General features: G+C 29.2%; 2 protein-coding genes across 2 annotated transcripts; one reads left to right on the forward strand and one right to left on the reverse strand.

Annotated features, from left to right (window-relative positions):
- Positions 1–1,017: 1,017 nt before the first annotated feature.
- On the reverse strand, positions 1,018–3,457 carry LOC130980872 (uncharacterized). Its single transcript, XM_057904520.1, has 3 exons — positions 2,192–3,457; positions 1,895–1,970; positions 1,018–1,826 (listed from the first exon to the last, which is right to left on the reverse strand). Exons 1-3 carry the CDS (start codon positions 3,455–3,457, stop codon positions 1,018–1,020), a joined length of 2,151 nt encoding a protein of 716 aa, XP_057760503.1.
- Positions 3,458–6,408: 2,951 nt separating this feature from the next.
- Positions 6,409–8,850, forward strand: LOC130980878 (uncharacterized). Its single transcript, XM_057904526.1, has one exon. It carries the CDS (start codon positions 6,409–6,411, stop codon positions 8,848–8,850), a length of 2,442 nt encoding a protein of 813 aa, XP_057760509.1.
- Positions 8,851–15,407: the final 6,557 nt, after the last annotated feature.

A 15,407-nucleotide genomic window follows, 5' to 3' on the forward strand; every position in this document is an offset into this window, starting at 1 on the left:
AAAAAATAATTTAATTATTAAACTTTTTTAAAAAATATTTTGGTAAAATAGAATTTAATTAATAAAAATTAATTTATTAAAGGGTATTTTGGTAAGTAAAATTTAATGACAAAAAATAAAATTTCTGTTAAAGGGTATTTTTGTAAAAAAATTATTTATTTTTTTTTTGAAAAATGGATTAAATTAATATTAGCTAAAAAAATTAAAATGAATTAAAGATGAGATTTTTTAAAAGTTATAAGAGAGAGAAATATACATTTTATAAATAAAAATGAAGGAAGTATTATCTTAACATCTTTCAAATAAAGGGAGTGAAATTTTCTCCATATTTATTCATAAAATAGATATAAAATATACAACAAAAAGGTGTATTTATAACAACGCTCGTATCAAAACTCCATTTTTTATTATCTTCCTTTTCCTGAAGGCATTTTGCCTTTGTAAACCTCAGATTGTAGGCTCTCTAAATGAAGCAACAATGGCATAAAAGTTATTGCATATTATTCATCATGAGTATTACATTACGTTGATTGTATATTAGTATGTATTATTTCTCATTTTTTTTTCTTTGAAGAAAAGCATCTCTCATTCTTATGTATAAGATATTTTAAAAAAAAATTAACAGTTACAAATATAGTTAAAGAATGAGATTTATATAATAATATTACTATTCTTAGTAATAAAATATTTGATTGAATGATATATTAGCTGTTGAGGCCAGGTGTAATCTTAATCGTTGTCAGATGTCAATTTCACCCGAAGAATTTAAAAACCAGAATGAAGAAGCTAGCAATTAAACGGAACTCAATCTGAGTGGCTCAGCTACTAAGGTTCTATGAACACGTTGGTAGAAATGTTATAATTGGAACAGGGGCGGAGCTAGGCTAACTATTTAGGGGGGGCGGTGTTATAATTTATATTACTATTTCTATTGATAAAATTAAAAATATATATATATATATAATCTCAATCAAAATAAGACAATAATATATAAAAATTACTACTTACAGTTTTGTATCATGAAAAGGCTATTCGACGTTTTTTTCTATTTTCAAAATCATCTATAATTGAATTTGTGTCAAAAATAGCTGCTAATTCTTTTTCTATATAGATGACCAAATTGTCTGCAAGAAATTCATCAGCCATCTTACTTTGGAGTCTTGTCTTAACAATTTTCATTGCTGAAAAAGCTCTTTCTGTTGTTGCTGTAGACATTGGTAGAGTCAAAACAAGACGTATTAATCTATCAACCATGTGATAAGTTCTTGATTTTCCCGTTTCTTGCAACTTGTTGCACAATTCAGAAAGTGTACCAATGCCTTTCAAATGATTTGGTATATCATGCTGATAATGTTGCAACTGAGATTTCAAAATATTTAGCTCATTAGAAGGAAAGTCAAGGGGATAAAACTTCTCTGCTAACTTGCTGATTTCTTCAATATTGAATGATTTGAAATTGTCCTTAGGATCCAAAGCACAACTCAAAGTCAAAAGCTCTATTGTTTGCTCATTAAATCTACTATTCAACTCTTGTATTTGAGAGTCAATTGTTGCCAAGAATACATCTATTCGATAATGATGCTCAACTGTCACACTTGGTTGACGAGATCGACCTCTTCCAAAAACATATTGTGCACTCATATTAGGGACTTCAATTTCATGTTTTTCACAAAAATCTTTAACATTTGCAAAAAAATTGCACCATCCACCATCTCTTAATTGTTGAAGAAGTAACTTTGATGTAGAAACAATATGCATTGCATTAAGAATATCTTGAGATTGTTGTTGCAGTGCTTGGCAAAGGACATTAGTGATTCCCGTAATCTCTTTCATCAAGTGCAAAGTGAAAACAAATTCAAATGACAATATATTTTACTAACACCATAAGCCTCACCTCTTTGTGCATAAGTTGTCCCGTCTTCAATGATATTATTGAGAACAATATTGGTAGCAGTAAACATTTTACCAAACTGCAAATAGAATTAAAGTGAGAGCTCCATCGAGTATCCCCAGCTCTTTGTAAAGTGCTTATTTGATTCGCACCTTTGCCTGTTTCTAATTCATTTTGAGCAACCAAGTTTGCATTTTCAATTGCTTGAGCTTCTTGTAATTGATCATGTCTTTTTGAAGAAGCACTAACAATAGTGACAATAGAGTTTAATTGAGTAAAAAATTCATGAATTTGAAGTACCTCTCTTGAAGCTGCCACCAATGCTAATTGTAACCTATGAGCAAAACAATGCACATAGTATGCTTGTGGAGAATCTTTAAGAAACAAAGCTTGCAAACCATTCCACTCACCCCGCATGTTGCTAGCACCATCATACCCTTGACCCCTAATATTTTCAACTTGGAGATTATAATGAGAAAGGACAGAAATCAATTCTTTCTTTAAAGTTGTTGCACAAGTATCAGTGACATGCACAAGATCAAAAAATCTCTCTTTAACAAAACCATCTAGAGTAACAAATCTCAAAACAATGGCCATTTGCTCCTTTTTAGATTCATCTCTAGCTTCATCAACAATAATACAAAATTTGGCATCTCCAATCTCTTCTCTAATTGAATTTCTCACCTTAGTAGCAAGAATATGTAGAATTTCTTTTTGGACATCATTTGAAGTATACTTAGCATTTTTTAGAGCATTTTCCAAAACATTCTGTTTCACTCTTTCATTGTAAGATCCCAAAAATTTTAACATTTCCAAAAAGTTACCTCTGTTGCTTGAACTTTGGCTTTCATCATGTCCTCTGTATGCACAACCTTGAAATGTCAACCATCTAATGCAATCTATAGATGCTCCTAGTCGAATTCGATTCTTTTCAATCTCTTCTGATGTTTGCTTATGAAGAAGTCTGTCAATATGTTGTGATTGTTTCATCAAATCATCACATGATTTCAGCGCCTTATGATGGAATGAGTTAGGACCTTTGCCAATGTGATTCAAAAGAGCACATTCTTTTCCACTATTTACTTTCTTCCAATTCCTGAAACCATTCTCAATAAAAGCATTTGAACCCGTATTGATTGAAGGTTCCTTAGCAAAAAGAAAGCACGGAAAACAATATATAGCATCATCTTCTATAGAATATTCTAACCAAGATGGGAACAATTTAAACCATGAAGCTTGAAAGCGACGATGACTTTTATCACCAGAAAATGGATAATTATCAAGAATTGGCTGATTTGGCCCAACTTTAATATAAGCCCGACGGATTTCATCTCTTTTATTTGGAGGAAACTTCCAAATCATTGGTCGCATTCCAGGATCTCTTTCCAAACGAAAAACATCCAGTTGATTTGGAAGAAGTCGTGGACGCTTTGAGCTATTCAATGAAGAACTTGAAGTAATGAAATTTGATGACCCCTCAAGTATTGGAGTAGTAATAGTAGAAGCATCTTCATTCTCTTGATCTTTTCTTTTAAAAAATGTATCAATGGTTTTGAACTTACTCATAATTCAAATGGCCAAATAAGTTCCTATAATTTAAAATATATTTAGCAAAAAGTATAAATTACAGTCTAAATCTTTATAAAATATAAAAATTATATTTCAATTTAAAATAAAATATTAAAATTCAGAACAATAATACTAACATCTTAGTATAAATAATATAAAATTGTAATTAAATAGTTAACTAATAAAAAAACTAAATATACAAACTAACATATAATAACATAAACTTAATTAACAAATAATAATAAATTAACTAATTAAGTAAATAACTAAATATATAAAAAAGAATAAAAATAGAACCTTTTTTGAGAAAGAGGAGTGAAAAATTACTTGTTAAACTACTCTTTTTTTTTAATCTGCAAAAAACAAAAAAAAAGAGTTAAAAAGGTAAAATTGTAAAAAATAAGAAGATTAAAGAGATAAAGAAGAAGAAGAATAGAAAAAATTGTTACCTAAATTTTTTGAAAGCCAAGGTGGGAAGAGAGGGAGAGGAAGAGACCGGTTGTATGTTGAAAAATAGAAAAAGGGGATTGGGGAACTGATTAGTGATTATACGTTGAGAAATAAAAAAAAGATAAGGATTGGAAAATAGAAAAGGGATAGGGAATGGACAGATGGGCTATTGGGCTGGGTTTTGTAGAAATTAAAAGTGAGAGGGGGAGGGGGATTGAAAAAGATAAAACAAAAAGAGAGGGGAGGCTGAGAAATAAAAAAAGGGGGATCAAATTTTTTTTTTTTTTTTGAATAAAAGCTAAAATTTTGGGGGGGCATTGCCCCCCTTTATTTATACCTACCTGCGCCCCTGAATTGGAAGCTTATAGAAGACATAACTAGCTTCAACATAGTAATTGCTCGAGAAAGTTTGGGAGTATTCTCCATTCGCTTTTCCAAAACTGAAAATAGTAAAATAAAAAAGAAAAAGAATTAAAATAGCTTGGCAATTCATGTATCATTTTGGGATATCCATTTATTTTGTTTGAAATTGAAGAACACACTCTCTCTGTTTTGTGGAATTAAAATAATTTTTGGCTTGCTTCCCAAATCGTGTCGGTGATCGAATTATAGGACTTGGATTCGGGTGATCCGATCTATTTAAAATCGTCTCAGCAGGCGAATTTCCCTGCCACCAATTGTGCCAAGTCATGCTAAAGGGGTCCAATTCTCTCAAGATGTGCTTGTTTAAATGAGTTGAAATTGAGCTGCTTCTATCCAAGTATGAATTATATATATACTTCTAAGTTTTTATTCAAGAATTTGTTTAATAATGTTTGTTACTTTGTTATTTGGTTGATCCAGATGATTATGTTAGGTATATATTAAAATTAGTTATTAAAATTTGTTATTATTATAAAATATATATTAAAATATAAATATAAATTTTAATGGTTGATTTTAATGTATGAATAATATTTTTGAGATCGAAAATATTTTTAATTTCTATTAGCTCAGTTATGGGCACATCTCAGCAAAATTATCCCGATCAAGGTTGGTTCCTTATCACTTTTATATGTTGAGTTGTCCTGCAAATACATTTGGATCGGTTCATGACCAAACAATGAATATCGGTAAAAAAGACAAATGTGTTATTTTTCTAAAAGGACCTATTATGATAATTGATTCATCGTCCAATTTTTCAATCAAATTATTGCATTATTCGCTTCCTTAATTAATGTGCTGCGTGCTAAAGTACCTTTCTCTCATGAGTATAACAAACAAATTAAATAAATTAGAGATAATAATTTAAAATTATCTTATTTAATTTAATATTTATAAAATATTTATATATATTTATTATATCTAATATTATTTAATTATTTAATAATAATTAATAAATAAAAATAAAATAATTTTTATTACCGTACCCAATAAAATCATTTCATTATAATTTAACACATTTATTATTGAATTGAGCTTTATCAACGCATAAACAATTGTAAACTCATAATAAATCATATAATAATAATAAAGAAAAATAATTTGAAATACTAACTCATTCTTCTAATTATTCTCCCAATTCTTAAATGAATTTTTGAATTTTTTTTATCTTCTTTATGTTTTTAAAAAATAATATCTTTATTTGAATCTTTTTATTCTTTTTAAATATTAGAAGAATAATTAAGAGAATAAATTAAAACTTCAATCATGGCCAGGGGCGCAGGTAGGTATAAACAAAGGGGGGCAATGGCCCCCCCCAAAATTTTAGCTTTTATTCAAAAAAAAAAAAAGTCTGATCCCCCTTTTTTTATTTCTCAGCCCCCCTCTCTTTTTGTTTTATCTTTTCCAATTCCCCTCCCCCTCTCACTTTTAATTTCTACAAAACCCAGCCCAATAGCCCATCTGCCCATTTCCTATCCCTTTTCTATTTTCCAATCCTTATCTCTTTTTTATTTCCCAACGTATAATCACTAATCAGTTCCCCAATCCCCTTTTTCTATTTTTCAACATACAATCGGTCTCTTCCTCTCCCTCTCTTCCCACCTTGGCTTTCAAAAAATTTAGGTAACAATTTTTTCTATTCTTCTTCTTCTTTATCTCTTTAATCTTCTTATTTTTTACAATTTTACCTTTTTAACTCTTTTTTTTTTGTTTTTTGCAGATTAAAAAAAAGAGTAGTTTAACAAGTAATTTTTCACTCCTCTTTCTCAAAAAAGGTTCTATTTTTATTCTTTTTTATATATTTAGTTATTTACTTAATTAGTTAATTTATTATTATTTGTTAATTAAGTTTATGTTATTATATGTTAGTTTGTATATTTAGTTTTTTTATTAGTTAACTATTTAATTACAATTTTATATTATTTATACTAAGATGTTAGTATTATTGTTCTGAATTTTAATATTTTATTTTAAATTGAAATATAATTTTTATATTTTATAAAGATTTAGACTGTAATTTATACTTTTTGCTAAATATATTTTAAATTATAGGAACTTATTTGGCCATTTGAATTATGAGTAAGTTCAAAACCATTGATACATTTTTTAAAAGAAAAGATCAAGAGAATGAAGATGCTTCTACTATTACTACTCCAATACTTGAGGGGTCATCAAATTTCATTACTTCAAGTTCTTCATTGAATAGCTCAAAGCGTCCACGACTTCTTCCAAATCAACTGGATGTTTTTCGTTTGGAAAGAGATCCTGGAATGCGACCAATGATTTGGAAGTTTCCTCCAAATAAAAGAGATGAAATCCGTCGGGCTTATATTAAAGTTGGGCCAAATCAGCCAATTCTTGATAATTATCCATTTTCTGGTGATAAAAGTCATCGTCGCTTTCAAGCTTCATGGTTTAAATTGTTCCCATCTTGGTTAGAATATTCTATAGAAGATGATGCTATATATTGTTTTCCGTGCTTTCTTTTTGCTAAGGAACCTTCAATCAATACGGGTTCAAATGCTTTTATTGAGAATGGTTTCAGGAATTGGAAGAAAGTAAATAGTGGAAAAGAATGTGCTCTTTTGAATCACATTGGCAAAGGTCCTAACTCATTCCATCATAAGGCGCTGAAATCATGTGATGATTTGATGAAACAATCACAACATATTGACAGACTTCTTCATAAGCAAACATCAGAAGAGATTGAAAAGAATCGAATTCGACTAGGAGCATCTATAGATTGCATTAGATGGTTGACATTTCAAGGTTGTGCATACAGAGGACATGATGAAAGCCAAAGTTCAAGCAACAGAGGTAACTTTTTGGAAATGTTAAAATTTTTGGGATCTTACAATGAAAGAGTGAAACAGAATGTTTTGGAAAATGCTCTAAAAAATGCTAAGTATACTTCAAATGATGTCCAAAAAGAAATTCTACATATTCTTGCTACTAAGGTGAGAAATTCAATTAGAGAAGAGATTGGAGATGCCAAATTTTGTATTATTGTTGATGAAGCTAGAGATGAATCTAAAAAGGAGCAAATGGTCATTGTTTTGAGATTTGTTACTCTAGATGGTTTTGTTAAAGAGAGATTTTTTGATCTTGTGCATGTCACTGATACTTGTGCAACAACTTTAAAGAAAGAATTGATTTCTGTCCTTTCTCATTATAATCTCCAAGTTGAAAATATTAGGGGTCAAGGGTATGATGGTGCTAGCAACATGCGGGGTGAGTGGAATGGTTTGCAAGATTTGTTTTTTAAAGATTTTCCACAAGCATACTATGTGCATTGTTTTGCTCATAGGTTACAATTAGCATTGGTGGCAGCTTCAAGAGAGGTACTTCAAATTCATGAATTTTTTACTCAATTAAACTCTATTGTCACTATTGTTAGTGCTTCTTCAAAAAGACATGATCAATTACAAGAAGCTCAAGCAATTGAAAATGCAAACTTGGTTGCTCAAAATGAATTAGAAACAGGCAAAGGTGCGAATCAAATAAGCACTTTACAAAGAGTTGGGGATACTCGATGGAGCTCTCACTTTAATTCTATTTGCAGTTTGGTAAAAATGTTTACTGCTACCAATATTGTTCTCAATAATATCATTGAAGACGGGACAACTTATGCACAAAGAGGTGAGGCTTATGGTGTTAGTAAAATATTATTGTCATTTGAATTTGTTTTCACTTTGCACTTGATGAAAGAGATTATGGGAATCACTAATGTCCTTTGCCAAGCACTGCAACAACAATCTCAAGATATTCTTAATGCAATGCATATTGTTTCTACATCAAAGTTACTTCTTCAACAATTAAGAGATGGTGGATGGTGCAATTTTTTTGCAAATGTTAAAGATTTTTGTGAAAAACATGAAATTGAAGTCCCTAATATGAGTGCACAATATGTTTTTGGAAGAGGTCGATCTCGTCAACCAAGTGTGACAGTTGAGCATCATTATCGAATAGATGTATTCTTGGCAACAATTGACTCTCAAATACAAGAGTTGAATAGTAGATTTAATGAGCAAACAATAGAGCTTTTGACTTTGAGTTGTGCTTTGGATCCTAAGGACAATTTCAAATCATTCAATATTGAAGAAATCAGTAAGTTAGCAGAGAAGTTTTATCCCCTTGACTTTCCTTCTAATGAGCTAAATATTTTGAAATCTCAGTTGCAACATTATCAGCATGATATACCAAATCATTTGAAAGGCATTGGTACACTTTCTGAATTGTGCAACAAGTTGCAAGAAACGGGAAAATCAAGAACTTATCACATGGTTGATAGATTAATACGTCTTGTTTTGACTCTACCAGTGTCTACAGCAACAACAGAAAGAGCTTTTTCAGCAATGAAAATTGTTAAGACAAGACTCCGAAGTAAGATGGCTGATGAATTTCTTGCAGACAATTTGGTCATCTATATAGAAAAAGAATTAGCAGCTATTTTTGACACAAATTCAATTATAGATGATTTTGAAAATAGAAAAAAACGTCGAATAGCCTTTTCATGATACAAAACTGTAAGTAGTAATTTTTATATATTATTGTCTTATTTTGATTGAGATTATATATATATATATATATATATTTTCTTTTAATTTTATCAATAGAAATAGTAATATAAATTATAACACCGCCCCCCTCCTAAATAGTTAGCCTAGCTCCGCCCCTGATCATGGCTCTTATTCTAATACAAAAGTCCTGAAAGTTCATCCTCTAAAAAGGAGAAAAAATCTAAAAAAATATCGAGCTAATTATCAATTGACTCGGTTTTATAAAACCATAACCCCACCAATTAACAAAAACATTATAGTTTAAAAGTTCTAATGGTTGGGTATTTTAATTTCTAAGAATATTTATTGATTTTTTATATAAAAATCTTCTACAACCAAAAATCTTTAGCACGTATCCTTAATTTTTTTTAAAAAAATTAAAAAGAAGTTAGGTATATAAATTAGTATCATCTTTTGTAGGATTTAGACTTAAAACCAAATTGTCAAGCAATAAACTAGAACTGTTCATATTTCCATCCAGAAATCTCAATAACTTTTGACAAAGCAAAAGTGCTGCGCATGCTTTCTTTTTCGTTTCAGCTTTAAAATCTTCAACTTATTCCATGTATTATGTAAGTATAACCAATTGCCACTTCCCTCCATGTGGGTGGCGGGATACTTGGAGCAACAAAATTGAAAAGTGGAAACCACTACTATTAGAGAAATTCTCTAATTCAATTTCTCGTATAGTTAATATTAAGAAGACAAAAAAAATCCGAATTTACTTTATTTAATATTTATTAATTATTATAACAATTAATGAATACTAATTAAGATAAATTATGGCTATTTTTATTGATTTTCTTTAATTTTTAAACATTTTCACTCTCATATTATTTTCTCCCAAAAAAGCAAAAATTATTATAAAATCGAGTTAAGAACATTAAGATTTATTTACTTTGTATTTAATTTTTTTAATTTTAGTGCTTTTTGCGTTTTGGATTGTGAGAAGGAAAAGAAAAACATAAAAAATAATTAAAAAATTTATTTTCTGCTTTGTTTCATGTTTTCACCTTTTTTTTATAATTTTTTAAAAATTAAAATACTAAAAATAAAAATAATTTTTTTATATAAGTACTAATTTATCCTTAACTTCTCTTATAAAATTATAAATTTACTCACATTCTCTTTTATGAGTTTATCATTATTTTCCATCATTCTTCCATCTTGAGGGACAGATCTATATACATTACAGTAAAGGCAAGTACTCCACTATAATTTAAAATTTTTTGAGTAGTATATGATAATAATATTTATTTTTTTCTATTAAATTATTGAATTTGACCTCACAATAATTTTTTACTCAATTTTTGGTATTTAATAGTCAATTTAAGAATTTCATATTAAATGTTTATTAGAATGATCAATTCTCAATTTAAATGAGATTAGTGTTCTTTCTTAAAAATGAACTCAAAAGATATTATTTATCTTTTTTTAAAACTTGTTTTAGTTTTTTCCGTAACAACTACATTAATTGAAAGAATTTTTCAACTATGAATATTGCTGATAATTGGCTTTTGATTGTGTGAGAAGTGAGTTTTCAAATAATTATTTAGTGATATATATATATATATATATATATATATAAAGTGAGATATTTTGATTGTATTGTTAAAAAAAAGATTACTCAATTTTTTTAAAAATATGAAACCTAAAAAATAAAATTCTAAATTATATATTATTATTTAAATTACTATTTTAGTATTTAATTTGTAAATTATATATTTTAAAGACTAATAATATTTTAGAATAACAAAATATAATTATAACAATAATTATGTTATATGTACATAAAAAGTAACTATTCGTATAGAATATATATTGAAATACAAAATACACATTGAAAATAAATTAAACAATAAATATATTTATACACAAATACATAATGATTAATGAATAATTTAATAGCTGATTTTTATGCACATATAATATTTTTATTAAAAAAATTATTAGAGTTTATCTATCTTGTGTCCTAAAGATATATATTATGATTATAAATTGAGAATATTTTTATTGAAAATACAAAAAAATTAAGTTTTTAATGTATTTATTTTACAGTTATTAAATGAAAAATTTTAAAATCTTCAATTAATGGTAAACTTGTCATGTACCCTTAAGACACATGTTAGTTAAACCCAAATAATAATTATTATTTTATATATATTTTGTTCCACTATCAAAATTTTCTAAATTCGTCACTGTCTATTCTTGACCCATGTCATCGCATATTCTTTCTCTGCCTCTACTTCTGCTTCCACCACCATCATAACTAATTTCCAATTCTCTATTGCATCAACCAAAATGAGTAAAATATTAACCTAATAACCACCACCAAATCAACTAGAAAACTTTAAAATATCAATAAGCAAAATAACAAAATAGAATTCCAAAAATTCATTTCACAATAATCAAATAATAGATTATCAAATCTAATCCAATAGTCAAATAGGGATAGAATACAATAAATTTCAACAACAAAAAGTAGTGTGGTGTATTGTGAAATTAGATCTTCACAATCGTGATAGGCTATAGAGAAATCAAAAATATATCTTGACCAGCATTTCAATAAAAGACGATGAACAATTTGAAGATGGAGACAAAAAATAAGAAAACAGAGGGAGAAATACTCGATAATAGAAAATGAAAAAAAGAGTTGGGTTTGGAGAATTTGGTTTCAATTAAGTTTACTATGCAACTTTCTTGAAACAAAAGTAGGAGATGATGAAACACGAGGCGACAATGAAGAATGGCAATAGTGACTGATTATTAGAGAGAAACGATGATGAGTCACAAGACGAGTTTGTGAAGGTCTCAGAGAGAGAGAGAGAGAGAGAGAGAGAGAGAGAGAGAGAGAGAGAGAGAGAGAGAGAGAGAGAGAGAGAGAGAGAGAGAGAGAGAGAGAGAGAGAGAGAGAGAGAGAGAGAGAGAGAGAGAGAGAGAGAGAGAGAGAGTTGGCGATGGAGCTTTGTTGCTTTGGAAAGATTATTGTCCATGTTGGGTTGTTGATGAAAACTGTTTGCATTAGTGATATGGGATAGTGATAAATTCATAACTGAAGAGAGAGAATAGATAGTAGATTAGTGCTTTTATAATAACTTAATGGTTGACTAAATAAATTAATCATTGACTAAATGTTTGAATTATTTTGTCAAAAATAAATATTGAGATTCGTTTTGTTGAAAACTGAATCTTTTGGGTATTAAAATGACTATTTATTTTTATATATTAGGGCAAATTGCATAAATAAATCAATTAGGTTTTAAATTTATGCAATTACAATTTTCTGAAACAAGTTACATTTTTTTTGTTTTAATTATATGTAAACCGCTACAGGGTGTAGCGGTTAGTACTGTAGCGGTTTGTACTTTGCATGTAATCTACTATAGGGTAGTGCGGATTACATTAAAAATGTGTCATGCAGAAACTGTTAGAGGGTGTCACTGTTTCTGAAGAACTTGGACTATGCATAAACCGTTGTAGAGTCTAGTGGTTTATGAAAAAACAGTAGATAATGTAATCCACTAGAGGCTGTAGCAAATTACGTGTTGTAGAGGTGTTCCATTGTTATATATTAGTGTGGTAGACGATAATGTTAGCATCCTCCAAAGACACCTTAAAAGCCATGGTAGTTTCTATCTTACAGCAATAAAACACTGCATAAGGGTAACTCTATTTGTGGCACACAACAACTTTGACTTCATGGTTAATCTTCTTCACACCAAAGGCAACATTGGTAACTCTGCAGCTTTTCGTTGCTTGTTACGATAGACACTACATTAATATTTTTTTCAAGTTTAGAAGTGCTGAAATTTACCATAAATTCTAATAAAGTTGTACAATACTTCTATTCACCTTTAATTCCTTTAATCCTACTAACATAATGATAAAATAAACATATAATAATATTAGAATATATAAGTTAGGATTCAAAATTTTTTTAAGGACCATCATGCTAAGTCAATAAATTGACCATTAAAGAGCTTATTGGTTTGGTCATTTCTATTTTCGTTTTCAAAGAAAATGAAAATAAAATATAAAAATATGTTTGGTTGAACATTTAAACATTATTTTCAGCAAAAATATTTTTAAAAAGAGTACAAAATTGAGAATGATATTCTTATCTTTACATTTTTTTAAGTTAAAAATGATGAAAATATTTTCAATCTAAAATTACAGTATTTTCAATTGTACTCGATCTCGTTTTCAAAGCCATTTTTAATAATATTTTTATTTTAAAGTTAAATTCAATTGTATTCTTATTTTATATGCTTTATTTATTTTATACTTATATTTTATATTTATCTTTTAATATTAATATAATTTATTTTTGTATTTAAAAATATTAATATTAAATATTTTTATTTTAAAATTACATTATTTTTTTAAACATACATTGTGACCATTTTTTCTTTAACAAAAGAAAAAAAATAATTTGTTATGAAAATAATTTATTAGTGTGTACATCTTTTCTGTCACATCGATACATTGCAATAGAAGACCTCTACAATGCATAATTTGCTACAGTCTCTAGCAAATTAAGCTATCCATTGTTTCTTCTAGATCTTGTAGCGATTTATACATAGTCCAAATTTTTTAGAAATCGTAACACTCTCTAACAGTTTTTATATGGTATATTTTTAATGTAATTCATGCTACTTTGTAGCAGATTATGTGCAAACTACAAATCACTACATTCTGTAGCAATTTATATAAAATTAAAACAAGATAAAGATATAACTTATTTTAAAATAAATCAAAATTTTTTTTAACATTAGAACACAAATTTAAGGGTCAGATTTATATATTTAAAAATTTTAAAATAAAAAAATTAAATATGATCTTCAGATTTGGACTAATTTTTTTATATGAAAAAATATTGATATCTTTGTTAAGACAATTTTATGATGTCCATAAATTTTTAAATATTATTTATTTTCATATTTTTTAAATTAAATATTAATTTTTAACTCCTTTTAATAAATAAACATCATATTTTAGGCATTATAGTATTCACCTTTTGTTAAAAATGAGATTATTTAATATAATTACAAGTAAATAAATTTTGTAAATAAAATTATAGAAAGTCAATATATAAAGTACATGTTGGATACATGTCATTATTTTGATAATACATTAGGTAGGTGCGTATTGAATATGTATCAATATTCTAACCAATATATAAAATATCTATTGAAGACATTTTTTATACATCTATAATATATACACTTTAATTAAAACACTATCTTCATTACTATATTAAAAATAATTTCAATCAGATTTATATGTTTTAAAAAAAATTAAAAGCCACAATTTTAATTTTTAAGTTTGTGATATTTACACATTTTTTTTTATAAAAAATTTATATTATTAGAAAACACCGCCAAACTACAACACTAAAACTAAAAAGGCTAAAGTAAAACTATACGGTATGAGGTGCAGAATTCGTACCACACATTGAACCAATAAGAGAAGTCCTAGTAATGGCAATTGATAACCATAAAGAGAGGAGTTGGCGTTAACATTGCCACTTACTCTGGACGCAAGGTCACGCCACGTAGCTGTGGTCTCATTCGTCCACTCCACCCCCAAAAGGTAAAACATCTAACATGCGAGGTCTATTCTCCCTATCGCTGCCTATTTGCGGCTTCTCACATGTGTAATGTGTTTATGATATTGATATGCTTATGGATATATATACTCTTTTTTGTAAAATAAATAAATAACGGAAAAAAAATAAATAAAAAATAAAAAGTGTAAATAAAAATTTTTAATATTAATATTTAGGGGTAAGTATTGTTTTGGTTCCTCACGTTGAGGGTCGGAATCGAACCCGTCTCTGATGTATATTTTGATTTAAAATCATCCTTAAAGTCGTATTTGAATTTAAAATCGTCTTTTTTATTTTTTTTGGACAAAAATATCCTCACCACTACCAACACAATTACCTCTTCCACCACCACTACCACCAACACCAACACCACCACCACAACCACCACCAACACCACCACCACCAACCAACCAACCAACAAACAGCAACAACACCAAACCGAAACAGAAAGCAAAAAAGCAGGAAACAACATCAAACAAAAAAACAAAAACAACAAAGCAGAAGCAAGAAAGCAGAGGCGAGGCAGAGGCGGCGAGAAGGCGAGGTAGAGGCGGCGAGGCAGCGAGGTAGCGAGGCAGAGACGGCGAGGCGGCAAGGCAGAGACAGTGAGGCGGCAAGGCAGAGACAGTGAGGCGGCAAGGCAGAGGCGGCGAGGCAGAGGCAGAGGCAGCGATGGGACAACCACGCGATCTCCAACAGCGACGGGACTTCCACGTGGACGGCGGCTCCAAGCTTCGCCGCCGCCGTCCCCCTCCCCCTCTCCCCTTCCCCCTCCTCCTCCTCCTCCCCCTCTCCCCTTCCCCGCACCCCCACCCCACCCCGCATCCTTTTCCCTTCCCCCACCCCCACCGCGCGTCCTTTTCCCCTTCCCCCTTCGCCGCCGCCGTCCCCCTCCCCCTCTCCCCTC

This window comes from Arachis stenosperma, chromosome 1 (assembly GCF_014773155.1).
Source record: "Arachis stenosperma cultivar V10309 chromosome 1, arast.V10309.gnm1.PFL2, whole genome shotgun sequence".
Lineage (NCBI taxonomy): Eukaryota > Viridiplantae > Streptophyta > Magnoliopsida > Fabales > Fabaceae > Arachis > Arachis stenosperma.